General features: G+C 36.9%; 2 protein-coding genes across 10 annotated transcripts in view; one reads left to right on the top strand and one right to left on the bottom strand.

Moving 5' to 3' along the window:
• cdc42bpaa (CDC42 binding protein kinase alpha (DMPK-like) a) overlaps positions 1 to 10,924 on the top strand; it is a 52,876-nt gene extending 41,952 nt beyond the window's left edge. For 6 of the 7 annotated variants that reach the window (XM_043262267.1, XM_043262269.1, XM_043262270.1 and 3 more), the window contains 7 exons: positions 363 to 460; positions 610 to 694; positions 917 to 1,040; positions 2,045 to 2,162; positions 3,500 to 3,617; positions 5,064 to 5,224; positions 7,138 to 10,924. In XM_043262267.1, the coding sequence (XP_043118202.1) occupies positions 363 to 460; positions 610 to 694; positions 917 to 1,040; positions 2,045 to 2,162; positions 3,500 to 3,617; positions 5,064 to 5,224; positions 7,138 to 7,269 (836 nt within the window). In that variant the 3' untranslated portion in view covers positions 7,270 to 10,924. Of the gene's footprint in view, positions 1 to 362; positions 461 to 609; positions 695 to 916; positions 1,041 to 2,044; positions 2,163 to 2,567; positions 2,751 to 3,499; positions 3,618 to 5,063; positions 5,225 to 5,770; positions 5,846 to 7,137 lie in introns of all 7 variants that reach the window. The other variant, XM_043262273.1, reaches the window with a different exon arrangement.
• A 4-nt stretch (positions 10,925 to 10,928) lies between these two features.
• The window catches only part of fzd3b (frizzled class receptor 3b), a 27,841-nt gene continuing 24,048 nt past the window's right edge, over positions 10,929 to 14,721 (bottom strand). For 2 of the 3 annotated variants that reach the window (XM_043262275.1, XM_043262277.1), the window contains 3 exons: positions 14,077 to 14,225; positions 13,296 to 13,535; positions 10,929 to 12,135 (listed from right to left, as the gene is read on the bottom strand). In XM_043262275.1, coding sequence (XP_043118210.1) covers positions 11,919 to 12,135; positions 13,296 to 13,535; positions 14,077 to 14,225 — 606 coding nt within the window. In that variant the 3' untranslated portion in view covers positions 10,929 to 11,918. The remainder of the gene's footprint in view (positions 12,136 to 13,295; positions 13,536 to 14,076; positions 14,226 to 14,721) is intronic. The other variant, XM_043262276.1, reaches the window with a different exon arrangement.

The following is a 14,721-nucleotide window of genomic DNA, read 5'->3' on the forward strand; positions in this document are numbered from 1 at the left end:
ATTGGTTTTGTAATATAATAATAAGTATATTATTGATGTGTGTAGTGTAATATAGTATGATAAATAATAAAACATAATAATAAATTAAATAATATATATTGTAAAAACAATTATGGATATATGTATAGCATAATATATATTTGAAATATAATGTGTAATTTTGTTATTTAATTTTATTGCTTCATTTTACATTAGATATACTATATAGAATGTGCAGTGTCATAATTGCCTATAATTTGCACAGGATGTCCTGGGATGTAGAAATACTGTGAAAAGGTTTGCTTAATAGTTAGTGGTGTTTGTAAAGATGAAAAAAGAAGAATTTAAAATGAAAAATATTTTCTGTGACTCTTATCTTGCAGGTTATAATGCACCTTATCTGTCAGTGTATAGTGAGAATGCAGTGGATGTATTTGACGTCAACACTATGGAGTGGATTCAAACGATGCCTTTGAAAAGGGTACATTTATTTTTTTTTTTTATTTCTCTTTATAAATACAACACCACTATAAGAAAGAGAGAAATTTTTGTATCTATGAAATTACGTCGAAGCAGGTGGTAAATGAAAATGTGGTGTATTAATGAGCTGTGGGTCGCCCGCGATTGCAGGTTCATCCTCTGAACGCTGATGGCTCTCTAAACCTGCTGGGGCTGGAGACCGTACGGCTCATCTACTTTAAAAACAAGACAGCAGGTGAGACGCTCCCCGCAGCTGCTCATCCGGGTTCTGAATGTTCCCACCCCACGTATGGCTGATGCATTTGTTGTTAGAATGTAAAGAGTTGGCTTAAATTCGGCGTCTTGTGAACAGTGTGCATCAGCTCATGCGTATGTGATGTTCATCTTGATGGACACTTGTTGTTTAATGCGTTGTGAAATGTGTGCAATGCTTTGTGTTCTGTGTAATGATGTGCAGAGGGAGATGAGCTGGTGGTGCCAGAGACATCTGATAACAGTCGCAAACAGATGGTGCGCAGTATGACGAGTAAACGGCGCTTTTCGTTCCGCGTGCCGGAGGAGGAGAGAGTTCTACAGAGGAGGTGAGCAACGGGAACCATCTAGTTGTTCATTGCCACCATTCTAAACTCTGGGGATAAAGTTGAATGTTATTGCTTATTATAATTTTATTGGGTTCGTGTTTAATGTAGTCAATGGTCTTCTTTGCATATTTACAAAGCAGGTCTGCATGATGTATCAAAATTAATTAATGGATAAATCACATGCATTTGACAATGGCATTAAGCCAAATTAATTTTATTTAAATATATAATGCTATATTAAATAAATATGCTTCTGTACATATATAAAGCTAATGCATTTATGTGCGTGTAAAAAAAAAAAGTTTAAACAAAGGAGAAATTAAGACGTAAATATTAGAAATGTAATTTGACTGTAAAATGAAACTGTTTAGCATTTATTTTACATGTATTTTTTCACAGTATTATTATAATTATTGTTATAATGTATTATTATTAATATTGTTATTTTTAAACAATACTGCAATAATCTAAATATTACAACCCCCAATATTAATAGATAATAAATAATAAATGAATATATATTTATATATAACACAATCAATCTAACCCTAAAATGAATGAATTACAATTGATAAATATTCTGTTTAAAATTAATGTATTGTTATTTCAAATAGCAATATATATCACAGAAAAACAAAATCATTTTTTTTAACATTTAGTTAACTCTGCTATGTTAGAAATAACAAGTTTGTGTGTGAAAAATGTCAAAAGGTGTGTTTTGGCCATTTAATAACACCTATAAACCTATAAAAGCAAATAAATGAATAAATTATGAATCTGACAAGGTAAATATTATATAGTATAATAAACAATATAGTTCCAACACTGTAATTCTTTGCGACTATACACTCTAGAATATTTCTGTGAAAATGACTGTTTAAAGAGGTTTAAAGCTGTGTGAAAACCCCTTAATTGTAATCCAAGTTTCATGTTTGCAATTTTTCTTGAATTATTCTATCCTTGAGATGTGCTCTGGGTCTCATCGCATCGTTTATGCTCTTTAGGGAGATGCTGAAAGACCCCGAAATGAGGAATAAGTTAATTTCCAACCCAACAAACTTCAACCATGTGGTTCATATGGGCCCAGGAGATGGGATCCAGATCCTGAAAGATCTGCCAATGGTAGGAGCAGCTAACAGCAGGAAGAACGTCACCTCTCATATTCTACTCCTTCTTCTCCACGCCTCCATCCATCTGTTTCTAAGAGCTGTTTTAATGAGCATGAGCCATCTTTAGTTAATTATGTTCACTGTTATTACTTGCGTTTTAAAGATGAGCTTGCTTAAAAGACACCATAAAACCACATTTGACTTTATTTAAGGTGATGTTGCACAGTTCAACAAGTACAATTTTTATTTCCTTTATATAACCAAATTGTATGAAATAGGGTCAATTTTGCTTTGATGCTGTCTTTTAAATGACCTCACCTCTTCCTCTTATTATTTACTGAGCTGCATGCCTATATTTTTTCTTTCTTCTCCCTCCATTTCTCCCCCTGTATCTGCTCCTCCTGGGTTTCCGCTGTAGCCCGGTTCTCCTCTCCCTTCTCCTCATCTGCGCCTCATCTCCACCCCTACAAGCTTTGAGCATGTCTATCACATGACTGTCACCTCTGCTGACAACTTCCTGTCCCTGGACTCCTCCCCTCTCTCCTCCCACTCCCTGTCCCTCAGCTCCGCCCCTGGGACCCCTGCCTCCATCTGCTCTTTGGTAGGACCAGAGAGACTTTTACAGACGTACTCCATCTGTTCTCTGAAGAAGATGAATTTATGGCCGCACACATTAGCTCACTTTCATATTTTTCTGATTTTTGTATGCTAAATTATCCCTCCCTTCATTTTTTTATTTTAAAGCATTTTATATATATATATATATATATATATATATATATATATATATATATATATATATATTGACAAAAATCATTTAGTTTCCCTAGACTTGTTGCACAATGAGTTCAATAATTTTTGGTTATGCCATATATTTTTATAATATTTATTTTATAATATATTTAATATATTTTTTATTTACATGTAGTCATGAGGTGCTAGTTAAAATATTAAATATTTTAAGTGTACCCTTACTGCTTAAATCTGTAGATGGAAAAATCTCTATAAAAGTTATCTGCACATTTGTCTTTTTCTAATTGAGTTATTTTTTAAGATATTTAATATTTTGATAAATCTAAATATTTTTTAAGAATTAAATGTTTGTTGTCAGTTAAAAGTGTGTAGACATTCTTGCATTATTATGCTGTTATATTATGATTATGCATTCAGTGGCATAAAATAGCCTTAAAATTACAAGAATATCACTTATCTCAGTTATTTATGCGGCAATATATATTGCACAACAAAACATTGTTACCGTGACAGGCATATTTCCCCTCACTATATAATTTAAGATCAAGTACAGTGGCTCTAGTAAATATTTAATTGTTTTATTCCTGTTTTGTTCAGAACGTGCGTCCTCAGGAGAGCCGTGGTGTCCTGGGAGCGTCCGTCAGTATCCCCTCCATCAGCAAGGCCAGGCCTGAACCGGGCCGATCTATGAGTGCCAGCAGCGGCCTGGGCACACGTGAGTACTGAACTACCTGTTCATAGACAGACGCACAGGAAGCAGAATGAGTACTGCTGAAGAAAAACTGTAAGGAGAATAATTCAATTGGTAGAAAAATGGAAAGTTCAATTTTAAGGGGTACCTTTTATAATAGATTGATGTACATGTGGTTAGACTGGTCGTCTTGTTTCAAACTTCATTTGAAAGTAGAACAGCTAATGAAAAACTGACAAAAGTTCTGTTTCGTTTTCCTTTTTTGAATTGTCAGGTATTTACAATTTTCAGATTGTCTTTTGAACTTTCAAACTGCCTTTTGAACTTACTTTGGCAACACTTTTATAAAGCCTGTATTTATAATACATTATAATTGTATTCTAATGAATAATGAATGCATAATGCCTAAAGGGCACCATCAAAATAACAAAATAATATATATATATATATATATATATATATATATATATATATATATATATATATATATATATAATAAAATGTTTAAACATGCATTAGATCTGATTTGAGAAAGAAATTGTATTGTTATTATTATAAGTGGTATTTGTCCACTTTAAGTAAAGTAACGTAAGGAGGCTGACAAGATGAGAGACTCATAATGCATTATAACTGTGAGAAATATGATCCATTGTAACTTAAGTGTAACAAATCGTGTTCATTGTGTGGTATAAATTATCATATGGCTAAAAGCTATAACCGCAAATATTCAAGTAGAGTTGATACAAGACATTATAAAGTTATTCATAATGCATTATGCATTACTTAAGAATAACCTCATAATATTATAAATCAGTGGTTTTCAAACCCTTTTTAAACTTTGCACATCTATTTTGACATACCATGTTTTACCCAGTCCATAGCTACAGCTCCTTGCTCGCTGAAAAGCTGTCTCTCATTTCAGTTTAACTCGGTCTCAGAAAATGTAGCTATAATCAATGAATCTGTATACACGGCCCAGTTAATCTCTTATTTACATTACCTCTGCGCTTTGCTCATTACAGTGAGCTTCCAGAAATCTTGACTGAAGCAGAAATAACTGTCTGCGACTGATTTGATCGTCCTCTGCGTTGTAGAGATCAACAGATATGTCTGTGATTTGTTATAAAGTTGAAAGCTGAGTAAACGGCGCAAACACAAATTTGATTGTGCCACGATTGTGCATTTTGTTGGTGATTTTTATTCAGTTTTTAACCTTATTGTTACATGTATATACGTTTTCCTTTAAGTCCCAGGGTTTGAAAACCACTGCTATAGATAAGGGATTTACAGAAAGTGTGTGTTTTTTTTGTTTTTTTTAATGTTCTAATTTTAAAACAATTTTCAAACACTCTTGAACACTCAGATGTCCTTTTTGAACTTCTGCATTGAAAGTTTGACGTCATTCAAACTTTTCAGGTCCTCGAATTTAAGTCAGTGTCTTTAAGATCTGTTGTCCGTCCCATATCCCAGGCTCCTCTTCTCAAAATGGCAGTGCACTGAGACGGGACCTTTCTGTTGGCAGCTACGGTTCCACCAAACGGCAGATGACGTCGCCTTCTGATGGTTCGCTGTCATCTGGAGGAGGCATGGACTGCGGAGGTGACGCCCCGCTATCCCATTTTGACAGAGAGGTCAGTACCAGCAACAATTCCCTGCTTTTACGGATGCCTTTGTTTCTGAAGCAAAAAAAAAAATTTTTTAAAATACTGCATAAAATAAATACTGCTGAGATCTGTTGTTGAATTTTACGAACGACAAGGCCAGCGGGATTTCAAAAGGTGTATTTTTAGTGCTCTTTTGTGAATGTTAACATGTTCATTCGACCTCCAGACTGATCGAAGCAGGTAAAAGTTTTCCCTCCTGGAGCTCTTTGCGATGCTGATCACCGCTAAAATTGCACAGAGAGCACTAGAAGCGTGTACACAGGCATCCGTTCTGTTTCGCCGGCCAAAATGTGTTTGGAGGGTCTCTATCCTCTCTTTCTCACGCTATGTGCATGTGTTGAGTGTGTGAAGTGACACCATATCCACAGATTGAGGTGTTGACCTGCTAACACTCCTCCTACACGCGCACACACACACACGCACGCACGCACGCAGTCTGCATCTCAGCCCCACATTTGACTGTGTGCACATCGACTCCATAATGATGTGTGGGTGCTGTGTGTGACCCTTTAGTGTCCAGGAGTGTCACCTACAGAGAAGACTCCTGATCTGAAAAGGGCTTTAAGGACCCTGCTTAGTAAGCTAAAGGTAACATACATGACCCTGCTCGCCCAGATCTGAACCCTGTAGCTCCGTCCTCAGACGGGAACGGGTTAGTTGATCGTCTCCTTGTTAAAAGCGTGTTTGATCTGTGTAGGTGGTGGAGTTGCACAGCGTTTGCTAGATTTAGTGATAGCATTAATGTGTCACATAGCACCTTTTATCCATCCACTTCATGTTTTGTAGAGGAGGATCGATGTTGTGGTGGTTCAAGATAGCAATAGACCATTTAACGGGCTGCTGTTCGAGTGTTTAGAGATGATCACGTCAGCCAATTAAAATGTGCCAACAGCTCAATATGTTCAGAATGCGGTTTTAGTGGATTGAGTAAATGTTATGCATTAAAATGTCTTATTTTTAACTATTTTGTTAGGGAATTTGTTCTCTAGTTCTAACTTTTAAATATTTATACAACACAGCATTTGCCAAAAATGGTCATGGCTACAGCTAACTGGGAAATTAGTAATGTTTTTCATTATTTTTTTCTTTTTTGTATTAATAATTTAGTTCTTTTGTAGTTTTGCTTTGAACTTTTGTCAGTGAAGGCTCTTAAAATGTCTTATATTTAAAGTGCTGTCGTCACAGCCTTCAAAGCAATACCTGTAATGAATTCAGCACATCCAATAATACATTTTAAAGCAATTACTGTTGGACGTCAAACCTTTTGAAGTGAGCAATGTCCCCAGTATTATGCAGAAGCCACTTTTTCTTAAGGGTTTTTTTTATGCTTTTGAAAGAAGTCTCTTATGCTGTGTTTTAGTGAAAATACAACAAAAACGGTCACAATTTTCAGTATCATTAGTCCAACCTCTCAGGATCCTTCTAATCATTAGTATGTTCACTTACTTTTAATCAATTTAATGCACCATATTAAACAACATGACTAGACGGTAAACTGGGTTTGACTGAACAAACCTAACTTGATTGCTCTGCTAAAGCTGGGGTCACAGTGTGTGTTTGAGATGTGACTATATTATATACTAAATAAAACTATTGGTTTCTTCCTTTTAAAAAAATCTTACTGACTTCCAACTTTTGAACTGTAATTTTATTCAAATTACTCATATGTGTATGTCTGGTCACGCGACCCTAAACAAGCTCCATCTTGTTTTTCTGACAGTTCTCTAGCTTCGAAAATGTCGTTTTGAACATGTCTGTTTTTCTCTTAATGGTCTTTGGTCTAACGGCAGTCTTCTCATGCAAAAGCAGACTAAAAAGAAAAATCAGCAGAATTAAAACAAAGCTTTGTCACTTACCTTTCCCTCTTCTCCTGCCCGTAGGACTCAGACTCTCCACGTCACTCCACGGCCTCCAACAGCTCCAACCTGAGCAGCCCACCGAGCCCTTCATCCCCTCACAAGAGCAAGACTCAGTCCCTGGAGCGCGGTGAGCACCTGGGCTGGGAGACATGAGCTCTGCCTCCACCCGCTTCCTTCTGACTTCCTGTGGGGCCCCGAGAGAGACAGAGAGGCGACAGCTTACACATCATATTCCTAAACACGCCGCCGGGCCCAGGTGTGTGTGTGTGCGTGTGTGTGTTTGCGTGTATTGGTGTGCATATGCGTTACACGTGTGATTGTTGTACACACGCACCTTACATCCCTTTTGAGTGGACCCATCACCACTGTTCCTGTTCCTGTTCCTGTGTTGGACGGAGGAACAGACCACTGAGTGTAGCTTCTCACCTACCACCACCGGTGTGGACGGGGTTCGAAAACGACAAACACAGAGCTTTAACGTGAATCTATCGGTGTTTGTTGACAAGTGTGCCTCATCCTCAAAATATGCATTCAAAAGTCTTAATGGACCGGGGGATGTTACTTTAAACGCATAACACTAAAAATCGTGAAAACTTTCATTGGGGATCATGGAAAACCGTTCCTGGCATTCCAATCCGTGCGATAAAAACATGAACACTTCAATTGAGTTCAGCCCCAATAGATAGAGTGGCACTACTGTATAACTCAGCCTCTATCCTCCAGTGCCATGCTGACCTTTACAGTAAGAGGTCAGAGTTCAAGAATAGATTCTGAGTTCAATAATGTAAATAGAGTTTAAGTAGAGTATAATATATAATGAAATCATAACACTATTCTGTTGGTAAATAAGTGACTTGGCTTTGAGAGTTTTTTTTTTTTTTTATTTCCTGTGTCAAGGTTCTAGTCAATTATTATGTCAGTTTAAGCATTAATATGTTAAGATATGCTAGTTTTTCATAATTCCACTAAAATCGGCAAGGGAACACTACATAAAAAAAAAAATCGGGCCTCATTCGTAAAACACAAGGAGAATAGGTTTCGTGTAAATTGTTCGTAAAGCCATTCTTATGTACAATTTCGCGTCGAATATGACGTAAACAAGCTTGCGGTGAAACTGTTCGTTAAAACAACTCTGTAGATCGTCGCGAGATTCGTAAGCTCGCAATAAAATTTTATAAAACCTTTATTGCGCGAGTCGTCGCATTAAATGCAAGATTAAAAGTCGGCGTCATTGAATCGTTCTTGCGTAAATCGTTACCACATTAAATGGAAGATTCACAAGCCATGCTTGCAATAAAATTTCATTCAATTCTTCTTAAATTGTGGCAATAAATAAAAGATTCCAAAGCTCGCAATAAAAAAAATAACATTCTAAAACAAACTGTTGTTTGAACAAAACATTATTAGAAATCATTCTTGAGTGAACTGTTGCGTGGAATATGAGATGGAGAAAGCTACAGTGAACATGTTTGTAAAAATTCACGATGGCAGCCGTCATAAATCTAGCGCATTGTTGAGTTGAAACGAGCTATATTTGACAAACAACTGACAGAAGGATGTTTTTTAAGAACCATTTACATGAACGCAGTCTCCTCGTGTTTCATGAATGTTGTTGCGTATTGCGAGCATGATCCATCATTCTCAGAGAAACCAAGATGTGTATATCGTCCAGTCACGTGATCATAAATAAGCTGTTGTGCTGAATGTAACAGAGATTCACTGCAGCCTTGTTCGTGTTGCTCTTGCCTACATCTGTGCTTCACGGTTCTGTTGCCGGAGCAATAATGCTGTTTCCAAAGAGGTTTTTGTCTTTAAATATTAATGTTAATTATTATTCTTTTAGTTGTTGTTTTTTTTTTTTTCCTTCGGTGTTTTAAAGTTTAATTATCCAACTCGCAAGAACCAAACTTTGCCTAAGGTGTACATGTAAATATAACACGTAGTGTAACCTGGACCGCTAGATTCAGAGCGTTTGTGTGACGTGGAGAAACACTAAACTCATCAGGTGAAGCATTTAAAGGGCTTCGGCGCTTCAAACTCACTGGTGCATATAGCTTTTGCCTCTTCCTCTTGCACTCGACAGGGACCCCGAGGACCAGCAGGAGATTAGGTCGTTTGATATCAATACAAATTCACAGAGGACTTACAGTAAAGCTGCTGTAGCGATGTTTTAAACGTGCAGGGTCAGACTATCAGACATCCCTGAACCTCAGAATACCTCAGATCAGAGAGCAAAGCCATTACGACTCCATCAGAACCTCCATTTTCACGCACTAATTGACACTTATTATGAATTATTCTGCTCGCTTTTGCAAACGCATCGATCAGATGTTTTTTTCAAAACACATTCTACAGATTCAGACTCTTGGATGTCTAGATGCTGTTCAGAATTCCCAAATATTTAGGAATAGCTCACTCAAAAATCGAAATGTACATCGACTCGCCCTTAGGTTTATAGCTTGCTTTGACCTATATAGTTTGGCTAAAAGTAGTTGGATTATATCACCTTAAATGTATAATGTAATGGATTACATTGTTGACAAAAAATTTTCATTATTTAATTTGGAATCGATAATGGACTACACTTTGTAAGTAATCTACCCAGCCCGTTTTATTTATTATTATTTGTTTCTCAAATTCTCAAAAGCATTAATATTGATATATATATATATATATATATATATATATATATATATATATATATATATATATATATATATATATATATATATATATATATATATATATATTAGTAACAAGAGTAAGTCATGGGTTTGTAATAATGACAGAATTTATTTTTGAGTGAACTATTCTCTTTAAAGTATGCTGAAAATATAAAATGACCTTTCAGTATTGAAGCACTCCCGAGTAATGAACGTTTGGGCATATGTACCTGTGGTTTTATTCATTCTAGTATTGCCAGCATTTCGTATTTTCCATTATATGCAAGCACTATCGAAACATTCACTGTGGAGCAAATTTGGCACATCGTTTTTTTTGTTTTTTTTTTAATCGAGCTCAGATATCACTCGGGACCTTAGTTATGCATTTGCTCTATTCCACGATCGCGGTTAATTCCAAAACGAGAAATGATATTCATAATACAGGTTTTTTTCTAATAAGGCTGTAACGGGTTAGAAACTATTCGCCAGGGTTATGGTATTAACAATGAACAGGAAACCTGTTTGAAATGTTCTCAGGTATGTCAGAACCAATGATTATACGTTCGCATGGAGGAGAACGGGGACGGTAGAAACGACAGACGTCCAGATCTTTGGCTCGTTTGATCTTTAGGACTGTTACTTAGCAAAGAATAGATCGATATTAGAGCGGGAGGTGCCTTAGTTTTCTTAGATCGGTGTGAACCGGTCGGTGTAGGTAGAATGGACTAGAATGAGAGATGACTGGAGATTTAAGACACATTCACACTCGCATTTCACATGAGGATTTTGTTTGCCTTTTAGTGAATTGCTACTTCATATCATATAATTTCTTCTCGTTTTAGATTTTTGTAAGACTATGTACAGATCTGCATGTCGTAGGTGTAATCACTTGTTTTAAAGGACTGTACGGCTGGATTGTTTTATTTTTATTGTATTTTATTGACCTGTGTGGCGTGAATGGTTGGGACGTGAACATGAATTACCCCGTACTGCAATGTAGACCTTTTCTTGTTTCTTTTTTTTTTTTTTTTTTTTTGCACAAGTGTATTTAAGGTGGAATACTGTTATTTGTATTGGTTTGGACACCACTTTTCACATGGAAAGCTCATTATCAGACTATTTCAATAAAATTGGGAACTATAAAACGTCTTTTTTATATATATACAAAAGCTTTATTTGAATTCTTGCATGATGCTATGACTGGATTTACAGTAATGCCTACACATTCAACAGATAGCCACGGTTAAAGTGCTATATCGTTCCTCATTAGTAAAGTGGACATGAAAGTCAAGCGTACTCTGGGAAAACCGAAGGCGTAGGTACAGCAGAAGCTAACGGCGAGCAGAAAAACAGCTTTTACAAAGCTCAGGTCCAAAGTCACATGTTTAGGCACCTGGTACCACTGTAATCTCATCCAACACGTAAACAGAAACACTCGACTTCACGTTTAAAGCGTCGTAAAACGGCACGATTCGTGAGAATTCAACAGGCGTCCGAAAATTGCGCGAGCTCGGGGGGCCTGCTGAAATATTCACGAAGCAACATTAGAAAGAAGCACCATTTACAAAGCTTGAGACTCCTGTACACATGGGCGGAAAAGCGTCTGCGCGTAAGACGGCCTTCTGAAAGACGACGTTCGCAAACCCGTTTTGCGACGCGGTTGTGGGGAGGTCAGAGCGAGCCGATGCGATGAGGTAGAGCGGCTGAACAAAAGCACATCAGGTGTTCGGCGAGGAGTCTGGTACGTCATCTCAACCAAACTACCACCAGAAACTAAATAGCTTGCTAGAGGCACAAAACCGCTGATCCTCCCTCTCTTTGAACCCTCCTTCGGCTTTCAAGGGTTTGAAACCTGATCTCTAATGGGACGGTCGTCAGTCTTGAAGCGTCGGTGATCTATTAACTCTTTAACCCGGGGGTTGTGTGATGGATGCAATGAAAAAAAAAAATAATAATCTCCCATCGGACAACTGTCCTGACGCTGCTTTATCACGTGCAGTAAGCTTCATCCGGCATGACTTCGCAGTAGCAAAGAAAGCGCGTCCTGTTACTCGGGTGCTCCGCTGACGGGAGGAATCCGTCGACGCGCGTGCATCGAGTTTCTGATGACGCTGCCGAAAAAACGGGACGGTCTCTTGGTTACGCGCTCGCCCCGTCGTCCTCCGCCAGGCGCTTCACACTGGACCCGTGCGTGAGGCCGGCGGCCGGCGGCTCGCTCAGGTCTCGGGCGCTGCCGTGTCTGGACTGGCTGTCGAGGCGGTGGAGGCTGCTGTGACGGGACAGCTGCTCGTTGAGTCGCGGCGCGCTCCCGTACGCCGGGCGTTCCTCCGTGCCTCTGTGGCTGGAGGGGGTGAACCTGCGTTCAGAGGGAAAACACACGGGGTTGTTTGAGTTCGGGCTTCTTTCAACATGCAGCTCTTACGCGTCTGAACAAGCTCAGCTATAAGACGCGCTCGCGTTAGAGCAGAGGTTATAAAGCTGGGGTAGGGGGCTGGAAGAAGATAGATAGATAGATAGATAGATAGATAGATAGATAGATAGATAGATAGATAGATAGATGCAAAGGCTTCTAAAATATTGGTCAAAAATTAGATGGTAGCAATGAGATATTGCATAATTCTGAGATTTAAAACGAACAAAAGAAAAAAGAAAAAAAAAAAACTTACTGAAGAAATATGTTAAATATAAATTTATAGTTGCATATCGTAATTTCCATGATTTATTAATATACAATTGTGGGTGCGCACACATAAATTTCAGAAATGCATTTACAAAGCATCTTTATATGCAGCACATTTTTGTTTTTCTTCATGAGGAATGGAAATATTAAATTTTTCATAATTTAATAATATAATAGAATTTAAATACACTAGCATCCATAAGTTATGTGTTATAAATTATAATAAAATTGTTTTATATATAAAATTATACAATTTAAAATATTTGAAAAGATTTTAAATATATAGCTATATAATAAATATCAATATATAGCTACTTAATTGACTTTAATAAAATGAATTAAAATATAATTCAAAATTAAATATAATATTGAATATCCTTATTGTATCCACATGAGATTATATATATATATATATATATATATATATATATATATATATATATATATATATATATATATATATATATATATATATATATATATATATATATATATATATATATATATATATAAAAACAGTTACCACACGATAAAAAAAAAAAAACAACAAAATGAAATAATATACTTAAAAACAGAATAGCAAAGAAAAGCTTATCAACATTTATTTTTTAATACCATACATGATATTTTCTCTCACACAGACACAGCATGTGAAAAAGTCTGTTTTCCGTCTTTTAGTTTCAAACAGATTGATGCTGTAGTTTTTGATTATACGATGATTATGTTTTCAGATAAAACCGGACATACTTGTATATCTCACGTAAAGATCTGGGTAATAACATAGTTATAGCCGTGCTATTGCAATCCAGTCAATGTTACTGTACAGGGAAACTGACCTGCCGTCTCTGGAGCGATGCAGGCTGCCGTGATAGCTGCTCATCTTGCTGTGGACGCTGCTGGCTTTGCTCCGCACGTCGTCCAGCATGGCCAGGTGCATGGAGGAGGCGTGGGTGGACGTGCCCTGCGTGGACGTCCCCCGGGATTTCCGGATGATGGGAGTGTTGGGGTCTCGCAGCAGGGATTGAGCAAAGTCTGGCTCCTGGAGAACCTGCCGGCTCTCGTTCACCGCGCTGCTGCTGGAGAACAGAGACACACGTGTTTAAACACGAGATTAAAAGGTATAAAAGACTAATCGCTGACGTGTAAAATACTAAATATTTTCTGTATATAAAATACAGGTTTTATTAATATATAATGTTATAGCAATTACGTTTACATTAAAAATAAATATATAAAATACATTTTTATTCATATTATATTAAATATAAAATACTACTAATAATAAAATATACTACTATATAGCTAGTGTATAGTTCATTTATTTTAATTTAACATTTGCTAATATACATTTTTTAAATAATGGAACATTAGATCATGAAAATGTCATGGAAAAAATTATTTAATTTATATAATAATGTACATTTATGGGTAAAAATGTGTACATATCCTGTTTGTGTGTGCGTGTGTTATTTTATTAAAGTAGTATGAATAATATTTAAGAGTTCTTAAATTAGCTAAATATTTATTTTAATACACACACACACACACACACATACACGTGTGTTCATACGGGAGCACCTGATGATGAATGAGAAAGAGGAAGGTGGTGTAACTCACTCTTTGCGCCTGCGGCCGTGGAAGAAGCTGGCCCACTCGAAGCAGGTCTTCTTACTGCCCACCCAGAACACCGACGGGATCCCAACCACCAGCACCATCAGGTACTTCATGAGGAACAGGACGAGGTCAGGCCTGCTGGTCTGCTCCACCTACACACACACACAGACCATCAGCATCGGTCCGCTTCCCTCGGGCACACACACACACGCTCGCACACACACACACACGCTCGCACACACACACACACGCTCGCACACACACACACACGCACGCACACACACACACACGCTCGCACACACACACACGCACGCCCACACACACACAGCAGCCTTTATTACAACTAGCTTTCTCAGTGATATTTTAGTACACCATTAGTATTTTAATTTTTGAAGATTTTAATGTTTTAGTCATTTTGTTGCTTTTTATTTTAACACGTCTATATAGATTTTATTAAGTCCTTACTCTAGTTTATTTTTCTTTATTGTGTAGTTTTAAAGTTTTAGTTTCAGCCATTTTAAAATTCTGTTTTTATTTTAATTTCATGAAGCAATTTTTTTTTGTTTAGTTTTTTTAACATCTCTATAGTTTGTTTATTTTAGTATTTCTTGTAGATTTTATGTAATGTTTTCATTGTAACATTGTATT

The sequence above is a fragment of the Puntigrus tetrazona genome, chromosome 17, assembly GCF_018831695.1.
Source record: "Puntigrus tetrazona isolate hp1 chromosome 17, ASM1883169v1, whole genome shotgun sequence".
Lineage (NCBI taxonomy): Eukaryota > Metazoa > Chordata > Actinopteri > Cypriniformes > Cyprinidae > Puntigrus > Puntigrus tetrazona.